General features: G+C 39.6%; 1 protein-coding gene across 1 annotated transcript in view; it reads left to right on the top strand.

Moving 5' to 3' along the window:
• Positions 1–497: 497 nt before the first annotated feature.
• Positions 498–18,853, top strand: part of LOC140246270 (membrane-associated guanylate kinase, WW and PDZ domain-containing protein 1-like) — an 89,893-nt gene continuing 71,537 nt past the window's right edge. Inside the window, exons 1-2 of the mRNA XM_072325732.1 lie at positions 498–633; positions 3,067–3,504. Coding sequence (XP_072181833.1) covers positions 3,168–3,504 — 337 coding nt within the window. The 5' untranslated portion in view covers positions 498–633; positions 3,067–3,167. The remainder of the gene's footprint in view (positions 634–3,066; positions 3,505–18,853) is intronic.

The raw sequence follows: 18,853 nt of genomic DNA, 5'->3' as shown, positions 1-18,853 counted from the left end.
ATCAAAAAAAGAGCTCTTCTAATAAAGTGTGGGACCCACACTTTATTACCATCGCTTTGTTTTACTTTGTTTTTGGATGTTTCAATCATTCCACACCCGATTTTCATCAAATAAACTTTGAATTCCTCTTAAAATGGTATGCTCTGTACAATATTATAAGTGTTTTCTTGGTATCTCGCAAAAAGTTAAAAGCCCAATTCTCATCTCCACCAATACTGTACTATCCCTAACAGTTTATAGACTGGATTGACTGACCAAGGAGCCCTACAAAAATTGGGCTGACAGTTAGGAGTAGCTTTGCACGGGTGATGGGGTTTCACCAAAGCCAAACAGCGGTACAGGTACCCACGAGCGAACCACGCATGCGCTGTACTGCTGTTATGCTCCTACTGTTGTATGAACGCGATACGCTGCAAGTCCAGCCAGTGCGTGTGTAGTGTACGTGTATGTGATATGTACACTAAATATATAACGAACGTAGCCGATAATGACGAATGGCCATCGACAGCATACTTTGAACGTGAGGTACTCTGTAAAACTTACACTTCGGCTACATTCAGAAAATAAAGAAGGTGTGCGATTCATACAGTACTTCGAAGGTGCGAGCATTTATTCATTCAAACGACTGATCAGGTAAATTTTGTTAAATCAAGATTGGCGTGTGTGGCAACTTACTTCTTACCACCAATTTCAGATACGGAGCGTGTAGGATCACAGATCAGAACGAGCAGGGGTCGGTGTGATAGCGCGTGCGTGTACGGTGGGCCGTGGGTGGTTGTTGCGAGTGAACTTCGGCAAACAAGTACAATCTTTACTGCAGTCAATCTTTGTGCCTCGCTTGCCGCTCAGTACACAAATAACTCGGTAGAAAACTCTGTATTTTGATTTTGAGTGACAACATTGCGTAGAAATCATGACAAGCCAGAAACAGGGCTCTGTTCTCTGTAAAGTAACCTGACAGTGACATTTAGTACAGTAAATGTTGTGGGCTGTCAGACGGTCATGACTGTGTTGATGTCGAGTGGTTGGCATGGATGGTTGGTTGTAGGCCTATGACGCTATGTGATGTGTAAATTAACATACAGACAGTACAATTTGTAGGCCTTCAGCTTTATTAATAGTAGGCCCTAGTACCAATAGTAGTCAGTGCCTATCATGCCTGTGGGATAAAATGACACTGCACTGACTGTGAGTCTGACGGATGCCACACAGCAGAAAGGATTACGATTGTGTAGAGTTCTACCTAGACAGTGCAGTTGAGTCGTAGCTGACCTTGAAGTTGTAACTTGAAGTTGTCTACAGCTAACTAAAATTAGTAGGGCCTAAATCTTAAAAGTTAAGGCAATCATGCACTTAACGGCCTTATATTATTGGTACAAGAGTTTATCCTAAATCGAGCAGTGCATCCAAATTTGAGTACCTGTCAGCGATAGAAAGGCACTAAGAGTGGGTCGACAGCTTGTGACTTGTGTTCCGGTACCGGTACTGTGAGTTTGTATGCAGGTGTGTGGGATCTCTTGTTGGATGTGTGTGTACATGCATGTACCCAGTTGTACTCTACTGCACTGTTTCGATGCTTGTCGCGTAATTGAAAGTGGCACTTACAGTAAGGCACACCGTTGCCCTAATGCCCTTCCCCTGATCCCCCTGCGTGGCGTGATCGAGCAGAGATGGTGCTGTGCACGCATGGCACGCAACGCAACTCAATAGTTGTAAACTTTCATTCTTCATTCATGATTTTAAACGAATGGATACTGCATCATATCTCAAGCAGGGGATCATATTAAGCAGTGTTCGATGTGTTAAAATTGCAGGGTGAGGAGGGCTTTCTAAAAAGTGACGTTATCACTTGTCAAACGGCGTTTCATAAAACAAGAGCAGCTTGCCGGCTGCTCACCTCAGTGCATGGTGGTTTATGGGATATCACCTTGGCACACAGGGACGGGAATGAGGTACCGATAATATAGGGCCGTAAAGTGCATGATTGCCAATCTTAAATGACATGTAGATAGACATTTTGTAGAACCAGGGGGGGTGTTTCATAAAGCTGTTCGTAAAGATACAAACAACTTATGAGCGTCTGGTGATCAGTTGCGATGTGGTATACTTACTAGAATTTCAATAATTCACCACAAGAACTGATCACCAGTCATTCGTAAGTCGTTCATAACTTTATGAACAACTTTATGAAACAGGGCCCAGGTCTAGAGTAGTTTGCAGGCACAAACCCTTGTTGGTCGTATAGGAGTCTGCATGCGCCAAGACTAATACACGCACCACTACACTGCAGCCTCTCCCAACAAGTTGGGAGAAGCTTCAACACAGGGCCTATGGGACAGTGCCAAAGTGGTGCATGTAGTAGTCTTGGCGCAGACTCCTTTACGACCAACAAGGGTTTGTGCCTGCAAACTAGGTCTAGAGTACAATTTAGTAACCAGTGAATGTAGTAGTAGAACAGTCAAGAAAATTTGGTTGTTTTAGTAGACCCTACAGTTGTAGATTCTACTACAGCATGTAGAACCTAGTAGATGATCTTGAGTCTACTAGACTACTAGACTCTACGTGTGTAGATCGTACTGGCTCTAATATGTACTTATGTATCTGTGTAAATATCTCAAATTCCACATAACCAAATTTCACCAACACGGGATATAACGCAAGCCACCCATAATTTGACCATTTAAACTGTCGAAACTATGACCGCCGGTTACATGTAGAAACTTAACCGCAATGGCGACCCCAACATGTTCGTGTTGGGGTCACAGCAGGACAACCCGATGTGGCTTAGTATTAGCAGGACCAGAGACAAAAATATAGGGTTTTGCACTAAAATTTGTGGCTGATCTGTTAGATTTAAGATACTTACAATTATTTGTAGGGATCTACAATATAATTTACCATAAGAGTGAAAGAATTTGTCTGAGCTTTTAGTTCTGCTCTTTTTATAATCGTGCAGTTTACTCGTCGATCATCAAGTTCTACAATTGAAACTGAGGGCACTATATGGTGACACACAATTGCACAGTTTGTCAAGTGATTTGTTTTTCTTTTATCATTGCTCATAAGGTGACGTTGGGAATACAGATCACAGTATGATGGAATAAACATGGAACAGCTCTGAGACCAATGAAGTCGCAAAGCATCCAGTGTTGTGAGTTCACGCATAGATGGCTCTGATCTCGTCCGTAGCAGCCACCATGAAGGACAAGAAGGGGTCGAAACCTCCCAAACACTGGTCCCAAAACATCAATGAATGCGTCATCTCACGAGCGTCTGATGGCGCCCTTCACTTCGCAGTCAGTGGAGGGGCGGAGAACGGGCAGTTCCCCTACGTACTGGACATACGCACTGACAAGATTGTACTCGAAAAGGGAAAACTGCACGCAGATGAAATCATACTAGAACTAAATGGCCACAAGTTGTCAGGATACACCTTATGGGACTTGAAATCTGTCATCAATAACCCTCTGACAGAACCGCTTCATTTGAAAACAGTCAAATCAGGTGAGTCTATTAGTCACCAGCATGGAATTCCCAAGTTACCTCGATTAATGAATAATACTTCTCTTTTCCAGACATGAGTTACAACTTTGTAAATGTTCATTGTTCAACTACCCTGGTATTTTACTGGGATGTGGTATGCAGGTGAGGGCATTTAAAACATTAGCTTGTTTTATAGTTGAAATAAATGTGAAAGTTGACCACAACGGTGGGTTTAGCAATGGAGTAAACAAAGCTTGCAGCTGGGAAAATTGGTTCAGGTTTACTTGAAATTGGTTCAGGTTTATTGTAGCTGAATTATGCAGTACAAAATTTTGCCATCATCTGACAAGCAATCAATTGAGCAAAAGTAAGAGTAATTGGTGTTTTAGACAGTAGATATTGTGAGGTACTTGTTAATCAATTTTAGTACAATTTTGCAGAATTTATTTGGGGCATTTCATTGGTAATTACACAAACTTAACATTCATTCTGTTTATGTTTGGTTTTGAGATGGGGGAAATTCTGTGACGTGTGTGTATGTGTTAGCTTATGTGTATGTGTTGTGTGTGCCCCCCCCCCCCCCCTTGATATGTAGTAGGGGTCAAAAGTACAAGCAGCTGATTTGTAATGTGTACTTTAATTCTCATACAATGATCTGAGTGATCACGGTTGGTATGAGTTGAATACACAGTGCGTACAGTATAAATATTAATGTCCTCCGCCATACACGCCACTACCACTCAGCAGGGTCTGTCATTGCTCAAAGGGAAAGAATGCCGAACTTAAAGGGGAAGGCTAGTAACTGATCAGTGGGAATCAGTGGAAATGCTGGGAGATGATTGTTCCAATCCTTATGGGATTCATTCAAGAGTACATTGTATATCTATTGCTGTGTTAAAATTATTTGCTTCAGAATGGTCTCATATTCAAGTAATGTGCAGTTTAATGCCCCGTCACTGACCAGGGACGCTTACCTGGAAACATTAAACTGCAAATTACTTGAATATGAGACCATTCTGAAGCAAATAATTTTCACACAACAATAGATATATAATGTACTCTTGAATGAATCCCATAAGGATTGGAACAATCATCTCCCAGCATTTCCACTGATTCCCACTGATCAGTTACTAGCCTTCCCCTTTAATGAGACACAACAATGGCTGTATGCATGGTGAATCACCTTTCTCATCAGTCAGTCTTTTTGATACCAGTACCTTGCACCTGATTTAAGCTGTGTGGGCGAACCAGTGAACGTTTGGTGTAAACAATGCAAAAGATTTGAATTAAAAAAAAAAAAGAATCACTCTCACACATAAGTTTTGATTGCATTCCCACGACTTTAGTACTGATCTCTTTGTTGGGCTTTGTGTGTTCATGCATATAGTGTGTTTATGCGTGACTTATGTGTGTGCCCACATGCTTGAAGTTGCGTATATTGAAAGCTGCCTAGTAATTCTGAGTAACAGCTTCAAGTACCAAGCTTGTACTGACCATGATGTGTGCACTAGACTACTCATTCTTAATCATGCACTGGAAGATATCCTTTCATTTGGTATTAAGGAAAAAATATGAGTCTCTGTTGCTTTGCATTCTTCTACATGCATATATGCACATGAAAATTGTATGTACGATTACATTGTTAATCACCCCAAACTTTGTATTAATGATACATGCAGTTGCTGTAGTGAATTGGAAACCTAGAGTTTACAACATGTAGGTTTGTTGACATGAGGAGGGGGGATTTTCTATGTTCTTTTCATTTCGCGCTTCACTGCCATCAATTAAAACTACCATATGTACAGTTGTGTATGTCACAGAAACTCTCTGTGTGGTAAAGTAAACTACTTGTATTTAATTTTTTTTCGAAAGTGACACATGATATTCAGTCACGAACATCATGGATAAAAATATGTAAAAGACTATGTGAATGGTCAGGAAATCTGTATCATCTCTCATTTCTTTCTAGTGTATCTCATCAATGCCATGGCAATCAAAGGCTGACTGTGACTGTATACACAGTTGTGCATAGAATGGCTCTTCTTTTCAGTGATATGCTCCTTATTTGATTCCATGGATTATTTATTCATTTATGACTGTGCACAAGATACAGCACAAGGTTGCTAAATGTTGAAGCTTCATTTTCTTATAAATATTTTCTAGGAAAGAAGTCATATATTTATCCCCATCCTCAAAAAAAGAAAGAAAGAAAGAAAGAAAGAAAGAAAGAAAGAAAGAAAAATGAAACTTTGTCTTGAAACTGCAAAGATTAGTTTTCAACAGTATTTGAAGAAATTGAATAGTGCAAACAGTACTTTGACCTAAAACACTTTATAGAGGTGCTGTAATTGCTGATTCTAAAATTCAACTGTTGTAGGAGCCAATGCACATTGTAAGAATTGCCATTGGCAATGTAGGTTCAAGTTACCCCCCCCCCCCAAAAAAAAAAAAAAAAAAAAAAAGGAGAAAAATATACAGAATGTGATAGACAAAGCTGACAAAGTCCTGTCAATATTTGATTCTGACTTGTGTTGCAAGATAGATTTCTCCCAAGTGAATGAGCCTACTTGTATAAAGTCTTTCAAAATCCATCCCAGTTGTTATACTCTATCACACTGTGTTTTTTTCTTTTCTGTCTGGCTTTGTTGCGTGTACCATGGAAGAAGTAGGCCCCCTTCGTGTATTCAATAGCAGGGATTGCTGTTGAGCTGCAAGAGGCCACTGTCCCATGAGAGTGGCTGTGTGGGGCTACATCTTTCTCCTGATCTTTAGCCTTCTAAATTTGCTGTGATAACCTGCTTTTTACCTTAGCCAAGAGCTCGCCAGCTGTAGGATTAAGGTACTGTAACAGTGTTAACCTTTTATTGATCAAGAAGCAATGGTAACAGGTTATCAAATAAACAAAAAACAAAACAAAACACAACACACACACACACATGATGGAATAAAAGTCCTATGAAATTAATGTCAGTTTTTATGCAAAACCAATCTCAATCCCAGAATTCAGGTTTTGTGAATGTAAACCCAATATCGTAGACAAATATTATTTTTCTGTTCCCCAAGTGGCATCGCTTAGGACTACATCACAGAAATGAATAAGAAACTTCTTGTTGTTGTTGCATATAATGCATTTCAGTTGCCTACCAAGTACCAAACTGTTGGCACAGTTTACATTGCATCTTACACAAACTGCAGACAGTCTTCTTGTGAGTGTTTCAAATAGTTCATAGATTTTTAAGTCTTCCAAGTGCATTAGTCCAGCGCTAATGCTGTTGAACGGATCCAGACGAGAAGGCAGCTGCGAGCCTCAGACAAGATGAATGCGGAAACCAGGGCTGCTGCGAAGGAGGATGCCTGGGCTCGGTCTGCTGAAGGAGGAAGTCATTAGGTGTCAAGAGCTGGGAGGAGGAAATTTAATTTGGGCCAATCGTTTTCAGCGCCTTTGATCGGAGCAGTGTGCATTGACGCGCAGAAAGTCTAATGTCAGGGAGTGATGCAACGAAGAGATATAATGAGATTTTGAATGAAATAGTTTTGAGTAAGTACTGCAATGTCATCCGTGTCATGTTCACTGCATGATTTTTGTGGATATGAGCAGCTGCTGATCCTGGAAATGCTGATGAAATAAAGTTGTTTGGAAAAATCAGGTACCATTTTTAGTATCTTTACCTTGAAAAAGTGTATTGTACTGTACGAGCTGAAATTTTCGCGGTGGTTTTATTTTCGCGAATTTCGCGAATCGCCTTTGAACCGCGAAAATAACAACGCGTGAATAACTAAGTTCAGTAAGACCCTTGCAACCGCGAAATTAACAAGACGCGAAAATGTCCTCCAAGTAGCAATTCGCGAAAATATCTGTACGCGAAAATTTCAGCTCGTACAGTATCTGAGATGCATTGTTCAGGATGTTTTCCTGGGTTTATTTCATTAGAATACGCTATTCCCTGACAGAGATGTGTGGAGCATTTAATAGGCCCAGCAGTGTGGATAAAATGGACCGAAGGAAGTTATACATTGTACATGTAGACCCACACTAAACACACATGTGGCAGCATCGAGCAATGTTGTAAATCCTCACAGTTGGAATAAATAGACTAGAAGAAGGGAAGTTTGATGATGTTGCACTTCGATACCTTTCCCGTCCCAGTAGACTGGTTACCAAAACATGCACATGCTTGACATACAGTATGTGTAGGACATGGTTGCTCTTGACAACAAGAAACTTGCACTTTAGGCTTGCATGACGCAGGAACCACTAATGGGCCACTGTGCATACTGGATTACAGGTATTGGAGTGTTGTATATGAGCAGGTGAATCAAATACAGTGTAGGCCTATACACTGTGGGTCTCCATAGGGTACAGATGTGCTATAAATGTTAAAGATAATATAAAGTTTTGGTATTACCTCAAAAGTTTCCCTGAATTTCCTTGTCTTAGTTTGTGTTTCAGGTTAAAGTACCTTTCATATAACTAACACTGTGAGACTTACTCGCCCCAAAGTGCTCTCATGTCTTAGTAATCATGCAATAATGGTTTCGTACCAGAGCCGCCGCCGTACGGCGGCGAGGTAGTACACGTATTGTACGAAACCATTATTGCATGATAACTGCGACCAGCAGCGTGCAGCCCATACGCATACTGAGTAGCTAACTGCGACCAGCAGCCCCATACGCATAGCCAAATGGGGCTTCGCATTGTAGCTTACAGGATCATGACAGATTTAGTATCGCGGGTAAATATCAACTTAAAATCCAATAAATTCTTCAGTTTGAAGACTTACCAATTAAGTTGAAGTCTTGAAAACAGGCTTCGGGCAACGTTTGGTTCTGCCAATAGTCCCTTTCTGTTCGAATTGATTACTGAATGTGACTCAGTCGAGAGGACCTTGGGAGAGCTACTCTGAATTGACGGCCAGCGCATGCACACACAAACATCTTACCCGTTCGTGGATTTGAAATTTGTTCGCATGTGATGTGTGCGTATGCGCTGGCCGTAGTAATCAGTGTATGTAGCTCTCCCAAGGTCCTCTCGACAGAGTCACATACAGTCATCAATTCGAACAGAAAGGGACTATTGGCGGAACCAAACGTTGCGCGAAGCCTGTTTTCAAGACTTCAACTTAATTGGTAAGTCTTCAAATTGAAGAATTTTTTTGATTTTAAGTTAATATTTACCCGCGATACTAAATCTGTCATGATCCTGAATGCTACAATGCGAAGCCCCATTACGCTGTGCGTATGGGGCTGCTGGTCGCAGTTAATTACATGATTACTAAGAAATGAGAGCACTTTGGGGCGAGTAAGTCTCACAGTATTAGTTATTTGAAAGGTACTTTAACCTGAAACACGGAAATTCAGGGAAACTTTTGAGGTACCAAAACTTTTTATTATCTTTAATACTCCAAGAAATCAGCTTCCCATTATAGTTCCTTGATCTGTTACAGGGGAAAGTGCTTTGTATTTATAATAAGTACTGTAACTTACAAGTTGTAACTGTGTATGGCACACAATATCGGATAGATTTGAATAAAGGCATTTTTATGCCTCCGCCAACGAAGTGGCCGGAGGCATTATGTTTTCGGGTCGTCCGTCCGTCCGTCCGTCCGTACGTCCGTACGTCCGTCCGTCCCGTTTTGTTTTTGTCGGTATCTCAAGAACCGTGTGGTGGTTTTGCATCAAACTTGGTATGAGGGTATATCCTTGGGGGATGATACTTTGTGTGGATTGTAGGGTCACAGGGTCAAAGGTCAAAGGTCACAGGTTATTTTGTGAAAAAAAAATTGAAATTTCATGTTTTTCTCCATATCTCGCAAATGGTTCATGGTATCTTCATGGAACTTAGTATATATGCTTGTACCGATGGGCAGTGATTAGCTAGGGAAGTTGGGGGTCATGGGTCAAAGGTCAGGGGTCAAAGGTCAAGGTCAACTCCTCAAAATATAACTACTTTCCTTATATTTATGCAGTGCCTGAAGGATTTTTTTAAAAACTTGATGTATGCATGTATAACCCAATATATATTCTGTGGGAAGTTTCTTGCCAAAAGGTCAAAGGTCAAAAGGTCAAAGGTCAAGTGAAAGTGCTAAATTGCACTTTTTCCTCCATATCTCAAAAATAACTCAAGGTATTGTCATGAAACTTACATATTTATGCATGTTCTACCTAACAGTGATTCTCTTTGGAACTGTGGGGTCAAAGGTCAAAGGCCAGGTTTCGATAATACTATTTTACCATTTGATACTGAAATTATACTTTTTCTCAATACCTTGAAAATTACTCAATGCATAAACTTGTAAAAGGGCCAAAAGTCAAGTGAAAATCATCAGTTCCCCCAAATACCTGCACTCTGACGTTTTAATCATTCATCCAGTTGAACCTAGTTCTAGGAAAGTGAACATTCAGCACATTTGTGGCAAACCTATCATTTTAATATTTTGCCAATTGTGTGAAACTGTCATCACACATTGTCAAGACATTGTACTATAGACCTATTAGGAGAACCATGTATTATGGCGGAGGCATACACCAGTCGCCGTAGCGACATTTCTACTTTTTTTTTCAGAAGTTAAATCTCAGCTAAATGTCAGTAGGTACAACCTATAGAGCAGCAAGGAGTGAATTCTTGATGTGAACAAACTTCTCTCAATTGTTTATATAAGCGTGTATTTATATTGGATTGGAATACATATGTACATTCATTTACCTGTACAGTATGGTGTATTTTCCTATTTGTTGAGAATTACCCACATTGGCATGTGGTATACAAATCATAGACTACCATTTGTCATGTAAGCCTACATACAATGTACATGTACATATAGGCCGTCTGTGCGCACCTTTGCATGATAACACTTTTATGTAAAACTTATTTTTTCTTTTCCTTGATACACATACATTATGTCCGTGATGAGTATTAAAATACCAAATAAGTACTTGATATTGTAAACCACCTGCTTCTGAGATGTGCAAGTTGGAACAGATGATTAAATAAAAAAGATACAGGTGCTGTACAGTGTACATGCACATTGTATATGATGATCTGGTCTAATATACTTTCACACACACTATGTGAGAACATGATGACAGTAGGACTAGGAACAGACCTTTTCCCTTAAGACTGTTGAGGAAGTTTAAGTGCTTGGAATGTCTGAAAAACTGTCACTTTCAGGAGGAATTAAAATTCCAAGGTGTCTGCAGCACAATGCTGCCCTGCTTTCACTTTTGAACCTGGCTGGGAATGCAAAGGAAAATGAGCGTGCATGAGGGATTTTGCTAGTTTAGATGGGAGTATCCCATGGAAAGCTTTTGTATATCATTGCCATATGTGGCGTAGTCGTCAACTTCAGTGTTAATGCTAGCGGGGCCATCTCGTTATTACAAGTACAATGTAGGTGTTGTAAGTTTTGTGAATGTATTTTATGAACACCAGTAGCTCTTTTAGTGTCATTTTTGAGCAGTTCATAAATTTTCATTTATGCATGTACTAATTGAAAACCAGACAAGTTTTGTTTAAATGTGAATTTTTGTTTGGTCTAGACAGACCCTTATCTTAGTATGTGAGTCCATCTATAATACTGAAAGCATTGCAGATTTGCGTTCTCCAACACAACTGTATCCTGCAAACCCTTGTATGAAAAGTCTGGTCGGAAAGGCTAGGTTATCCTTCACCCAATATGCTCTCTCAGTGCAAGTATTTTTTCCCCCCAATCATGTGTGTTGAATGACCTCACCTGACCCCTGTATGCCACTCCTTCAACCACTGGCATTTTACAGACTGGTATGATTTATGTCCCTGTGTGTCAGTCCAGGGCATATGTCCCCCAAGATACTCCTTACTCATTCATAACATGCAGGGCAGTAAAGGTGGTGTTTACTGCAATGTTTGTTTGTTGTAGTAACTGACATGGGTCATAAATAAGTTCCTGAGAGCAAAATTAAGGAGAGAGCATTCCAGTCAAGTGTCATATTTTTATGGCGGGATTGAATACTCTTACATTCACCTGTATTTGGAGGTCATCCTTCATTTCATTGTATGTCCCCTACTCAAAAATAATTGAATGACAAGGGGCATTGCTACAGTATTAACTCCTTCAACCTGAAATGACATACAGAAAAATGCACAATGATGTGGTCACTAAAAGGAGAATCACAGTAAACTTAGGGAATGTAGGCCTAATCTCTAAGAAGGTTGAAATGGTGGAGAATTTGCATTGATATTGATGATCTTTGTCTACTTCTTTTTTTTTTTTTATAGCAGTTTTAAAATCTACATGAACATCATTATAGAACTGTGTACTGTACACTGTAGGTCAGTGCTCAGTGCAACTGTACAAGTACAGTGTATGGTGTAGGGCAGCTGTATTGTTTACAATTGTGATGGGAATTATTTTAAATGTATTTGAAACTAATCTGCACATCTACATGTACTTATGTTGTAGTTCATCACAAGTTTTGAAAAACAAACAAAAAAATGTGGTAGTCCCACATATAGTTTCACATGTCTGTCATGGTGAGCGTTTTCCAAAATCTCAGTGAAACCCTCCATGCATGGTAGATTCCATTCATGGCAGTAGTGGTAGTAGCATAGGCATAAAAGAGATAAAAATTGGCCAGCTCCAGCCATGCAACAGCAAGTGACATACACTGGTAACATGTACACATAAAGGAGAACAATGGGAACCTTCTTTTTTTTCTTTTTTTTTTTAAACCTTCTCTCTTTCTCTGGCCCACGCAGTCGTAGCCAAAGATGAATTCTGCGTCATGAATGGGGGTAGTAGGTACAAACAATGGACCAGGTCCAGAGTGGAGTGCCTATTCAGGGAAATTTGCCTTGTTGGCTCGAAAAAAAGATTGCTGTCATGGATGGCTGGATCTGTGAGGGATTAAACAGAAGTGATGTATGAGGACACGATGTGGTTCTTGTATCAAAACTGAAATAGAATGTGTACACCGTTAAAGGTCTTATATCCCTTTTGCAGACGTCACAAACTTTTCCCTTGTTGAAGAATACTGTATTGTCTCCCAACATCAGGCATGAAATCTTTTGGTAACATACCTCAGAGTTAGTTTTTGTTTTTGTTTTTCAAGAAATAAAAAAATAAACCCATGTGACACAAGAATATAGGCTACTCCCCATGTGTACCGATAAATAGCAGTTGGAATCTTTGGGGGATCCAAATAAATGCACAGGAAATGGATACATGCAGTCTTCATTTCCCTTCCATATTAAATAAGTTTCATTTTTGTCATTTGAAGGAAAGGACAGAATACTGTATACGCTATATATTTCGCGGGGGTTTTATTTTCGCGAATTTTGCGAGTCGGGAGCTATTCGCGAAATCAACAACACGCAAAAATATTACCTTCCAAAATGAATCCCTTGCCTTGATGATACGAACATTTCAGTACCAGTGTACCACGTCACGGCTTACCGAACAGACCATACTGGCTAAGCTTGTTTACGTACAGCACGTCCACGTCTACGTCTACTTACGAATACTGTGTAGAGAGCCAATCCATTGCGCCACAACGTTACAAACACGCGGCATGTCACCCTTGATTACATTTACTAGTACTAGCTCTTGCGTTTGCATGCCGCTACGTCTTTACAACTTTAGGGGCCGGGGCTTCGAATGCTCCAGCAGCTGGTTGCCGCTGAATTTACTAGTACCCCTCGTACCACTCGTCAGAAATCTAGCGCGATGGACTTAACCACTTCAAAAATCATAAATATTGAATTCTAACTTACTAGTTCGCAGAGTTTGGTAAGTTTTTTTCATGCAGTGTATAACTAGTATCATTCTTATTTGCTAGTGGCCTAGTAACAAGTTGAAAATTCACACTTTCTTTGCCACTTCATATTTTCTCTGGTCCCCCAATCGCGAATTTAACCACTCGCGAAAATGTGTGATAGCGGCAATTCGAGAAAATTTATGTACGCGAAAATTATAGCGTATACAGTAACCTTTACAATATTCCAGCTTTAGTATTGCAAAAGGGACATATAAACTTTAAGCCTTCTGCTGCACCTTGATACATGATTGATAACTGTGAGCAGAGTGCATGTTGTATGTCTCTGCAAAGTGCTGAAAAGTTCTGATATCCTGATGCGTTCAATTATGATACTCTTGTGTAAAATTGCTTTTTGTTTTCTCATAATCTATAGAAGCCCAAGCTTCATTGCTCCTAGCAAATCTGGGCAGAGAAGGAATGCGTGCAAATCATTGCAGTTGTTGTTTTTCATGGCTAACTATGGTCTGTCAATTTCTCCTGAAAGAATAAAGACAGATGTGCAGTGAGAAATGTTTCCCTGAAATTATTGGTACATGGTGTATAGTGTGCTACATGGTAGGGCAGTGCATTTCTGAATCATTGTGTTCCAGTTGATATTAAAAGCCATATGATATTCCTGTCAAATGGAATCATAAAAATACAGTGAATTATTTTATGACTTGAAGTTTCTTCTTGGTGTAGAGATAAACCAATACTGCCTCTTGTTCTAGATTTAACTGGAGATACCTCTGTAAGTTGTTCTTTGAACTCGTTAGTGCTTTTTGAAAGAAATGTTTGCAAGATGTCAATCATGCACATACAGTTTGTACATTGATTCTTTGCATTTATTTCTCTCTGTTTTTGGTCTTGTTTTACCTTTCCTCCATAGATGCATATTGTATAAACATGTATGATGAATAATGTTTGGTATACTCTGTACTTACAATAATGTATTATGGGAAACAAAACACATTACCTTCACCCCTAAAAATGAAATGTATCAACAGAGTTTTATACTCTTGCTAGTTAAGTTCTTCTATAACAGTTGATGCAACAGGGAAAAAGAAAACAACAAGACTGTACATGTATTGCCACCAGCACCCTTTGTCTCGCTCAGTATAGTGTCAAACAATTAACACGAAGGTGTGGTCCCTATCAAGTCATCAGAGATGAAGACTAAGCTATGGCCACCAGTGCAAACCCCAGTGTCTGTGTTTGTAAAGGCCTGTGATATTTGCATGAGTCATTAGGAGTGCCTACCAAGTGCTGCAAGCATTGATACACACTACCACCATAAATGCACTGCAAGGGTGCTGCTCAAAGGCACTAGGTCTTTGCTTTGTTTTGAAGGAAAGAGGCACATCCATGTCATGTTGATCCCTATCATGGCATTGCATACAATGTACACCATTTAGGATAAGCTTATTAAATACTGTTGTGAATGTGATTTAGATTATTTTTCAAGCTTTACAGAATGTAGGGTCTAGATTTTGTGAAAACAAAACACAGTAGAACCAAAACTAAACCAGTACTTGTCATTGATGTACTAGCCACTGAGGGTATGAGGATAGTACAAAGTAGTTGTGAAGGTACAAATGTACAGCTATATTTTTCATGAAAGTGAAGAAATCAGTGTGAGTGTGGTCATATGTAAAAAGAAAAAAGAAGAAATGGTAAAAATAATGTGTGCTATTAAAGATCTTTTGTAGCGAACAGTGTCAATCTTGCCACTTCTTCCATGTCCTCGGAGTGCTCGGATTTTCAGAAGTTGGGGATTTGATACGAAAAATGACAGATACCCTGGTGTCTATACCCACTGTTTGTAGTGAGAGTATTTGGGTGGTGTTTTATGACGTGTTCTCATCATCTGTGAAAGATGCCATGGTGGCTTGAGAGTACTACTATTGCCCTGTGATGTTCCAACATATTCAGATGGAATCATGTCATACTGTTTGTCTTAGGATACTAATTTACAATAAGACATCATTGTTTGGTGGTAGAAGGCTTACTGGTGCACCACATATATTCTTTCTTGGGTATGTACACTGTATGTAGCCCTAAAAAGGGCGTACCCACTCTGACGTTTCTACCCACTCTCGACTTTTCAGGGCCACGAACATACCCAAGAAAGAATACATGGTGCACCGTTAAGCCTTCTACCACCCAACCTTCTAACGCCACGGAAGCCTTCAAAGATTACATCACCGTTATGCAACTCACTGTCCCCTTAATTCCTGTGTGTTACTTCTCCAGTGCACTGTGCTCGAGGAAGGAATGTTTTATCTATGAAGTGTTCAGTTAGCAAGGCTGAATTGGGTCTTTTCTCAGTAACTGAATCAATTTCTCGAAATAATGGCAGCACATGTCCACTTTTTTTTTTTTTTTTTTTTTTGAAGTACAGTATATTCAATAGACAGACTTTAAGTGTAAATTATATCAAAGCATTGTGACAGAGATGTACATTGTATGCATGTACATGCTTGCTCAACATCAATGTTTCAGGCAACTTTTCCTTTCAATTTGATTGTTGTCTTCAAAGTTGCATATCCTAAATGCATCCCAAAGGCATCCTAAATTGATTTCACATTATTTGGGTATAATGTAGGTGTTGTTTTGTTTTTTAAGTGGGTTTGAAATTGATCTGTGGATAAAATCGCATCTAGAAGACCTGAGAAGTAGTGTTGGGAATGCAAATCTTGGGGATTGCACATTCATTTAGCCAGGAGTGTTTTGCCACGCATGACCCTCTGACTGGTTTCCATGGTAATACAACCAACATTAATCTTAAATACCTGTGGCAAGATTAAGACAGCCCAGCAAACTTCTGCAAAAAGTAATATGTATCACTGTGTCAGCATTTATACCGGTTGTGTTTATCTTTCTCCTCTTTTCTCTCTCTCTCACACACATACACACACACACACACACACACACACACACACACACACACACACACACACATACTGTCTATCTGTCTGTGTGTATAGCATGTCTGTCTATTTCGTGGGAAGTTTTAGCAAGCAGTTGAGGAGATTTAGCATTCCATACCCTCAGAGTGTTATTCCACTCGGTGTTCAAGTGAATATTGTAATAAATAGAATACCAAAGTGATGATGTCACAGTATTTTGTCATAGCCTGGGTTGGAACCAGGTGCACAATAATTGTAGATGCATAAACACGCAGCAGGCCAGGTGAGGTTATTTATAACCAGTTTCCATGGCGATGAATGACAATGACATCACACTCTGAGTAAAATTAGACAAACATAATGATAGAGATACTATCATCGTTAGACCTAAAGTAGGAAGGTTCTAAGGTTTCATGTTTTCGTGAATCTGTATCATACAGTAAGTTAAAACCACACATTCAAATCTACAGAGGTGGTGATGTCATCGCCCCACAGGTTTCCCATTTTAGCCATTAATAACAAATCTTCATGAAGTTTCCATATTTGCCGGAAGTCAATAAAGATAAGCTTCACATCAAATTATTGTTGTCTCCGTGGGGAAAAGTATAATGGGGAGTTGCTGATCACTCACCAAATACATGATATTTATAACATTTTTGTGCACAGGCCACTGTTTCGAAGCGATGACATTTCAGCCTCCAATTTCTGTACATGATGTGATACACGTACATTGTATATTCAGTGCAAGCATGTTAAACCTTGTAATTTGGTAACTTTCTCATTTTGTAGCTGATTCTTATGAAATTGCTTCAGTCATGTTCATCTGATTTTATTCTACAGTTGTAGTAATTCAAGTCACCTTGAACACAATACAAGATTGCTCTTTTTTTTTTTTCAAAGCCCTGGTAATCTCTGAGACAGGGGAATGCTGAGATGTCATTTCGCTCTTAAGAATATATTTTTAGGACTGCCAAATATCAGCTTTATCAGAGCTAACCAGAAAATAGTATCAGATTTGGACTTGAGTTCCATTGCATTTGATCTGTGCCTCGCATTAATTAAAAAAAAAGAAAAGAAAAAAAGGTGAAGTGCACACTGTACATATGATTTTGCAGTCATTCACAGGAGCATTTTATGCCACAAGACACGATCACTATAGATGATTATATGTGGGGCTCTGATTGTAGTGGCCATCGTAATTTCTCCTACTACCACTTCAAAGTCATGAGTTATCAGAATATTTCCATTCTCTGTCCTCAGAAAGGACTGAGTGTGGAAATGTTTGATGTGAACATTTTGTACCAGTGGATGAGAAATGAGATCACTTGTCTTGTGACTTGTTTTCATCAGCAGAATCAAGTACATGACAAGATAATGAAATACCTACACTATGTTAGCAGTGCAGATAATCTGTTTGCAGAGTGCAGGCAAGTGATAGGATTGGCATTTCTGCATCCTTCGGGTACAGCCACGGCGTATTTTACATGTAAATTAAAGCGATTTACAGCATCTCTAGGGGTCGCATGGTGATTTGACATTTTCAAACCCGTTATACTGAAGTCTCTTGCTGACACTCGTTTAATAGGCCTGTATGTATTGTTGTGCAGATTTTGTGTGGTGATTTTCAAAGTGGAATACTCATACACATAAGATGGTGTTTATTGCTCATCTTATGTTGGAGATCTCTCTGTCAATGACTTTCTTTGTCTTCGTCTTTCATTCTTTGTTTGTTTGTTTGTTTGTTTGTTTGTTTGTTCCTCCTATTCCTTCACACCATTCTTTCATCTGTATTGCCAGCATCCATCTCTAACTTTCTAGAATACTCCCATCCCCCACCCTCTTGTTTCCCTTTTCTCCATCCCCTTATCTCCTCTTTTCTTGAAATCACCAAAACTCAACACCTCTCTCTCTCTTTCTGCATGTTTCTCCGTCCTCTTGCCTCATCTCCTCTTCCCATTTGAGTGTTGAGCTCCGGTCTTAGAAGAAATACAATTATATATTCATGGCTGACCATAATTGTGGCAAAAAAAATCCTATAGTCTGCCCGAGATATCCCACCTCATTGCCGGCTTTAGGCAGTGATGGATGCTACTCGGTGAGAAAGATCCTCGCAGGATTTTGACCACAAGTATCCGATGTCTAACTCAACCTGTAAGATATTGTTGCAAGACTAGTAGCCTTGACCACTTGAAGGTGTACACTGTGAAACCAGAAATGTTCACGTGCGTTATAATATTGTGAATTCCACAAGAGCCAGCATGCCAAAATGAAAATGCACACAAAAGTTCTTGTTTATACTATTATTCATCGTTGGATGCCAGTGGCAATTTGCAAAAAAATTCATGCTGTGAATATTTCTTGCTTTACAGTGTGGTGAATATTCAGTTACATTGATCAGCACATTGGTCAGTTTTGGAGTTTGTTATTCGGTATGCAAATACAGGCTACAAAGTAATTCTAGTCTGATTTGCTTGAGATCACAACCATTGCACTGGCATTGGCCAAGAAATTTGCCTCGGGTGTGACAATGAGCTTCTTGTCAGACTGCAACCCCCCCACAGTTGCTCTACTTAAAAGTTGAAATTTGCATGCATGTCACAGGACATGAAATTAGCATGAAAAAATAAGTGTTGCTTTCTGTGTATTTGAAGTTTTCTTCATGTTTACTAGTCCTGTAGTGTGAGTGAATC

The sequence above is a fragment of the Diadema setosum genome, chromosome 2, assembly GCF_964275005.1.
Source record: "Diadema setosum chromosome 2, eeDiaSeto1, whole genome shotgun sequence".
In the NCBI taxonomy this organism is placed as follows: domain Eukaryota; kingdom Metazoa; phylum Echinodermata; class Echinoidea; order Diadematoida; family Diadematidae; genus Diadema; species Diadema setosum.
The sequence above is the reverse complement of the archived record's forward strand: the minus strand, read 5'-3'. Positions and strand labels throughout refer to the sequence as shown.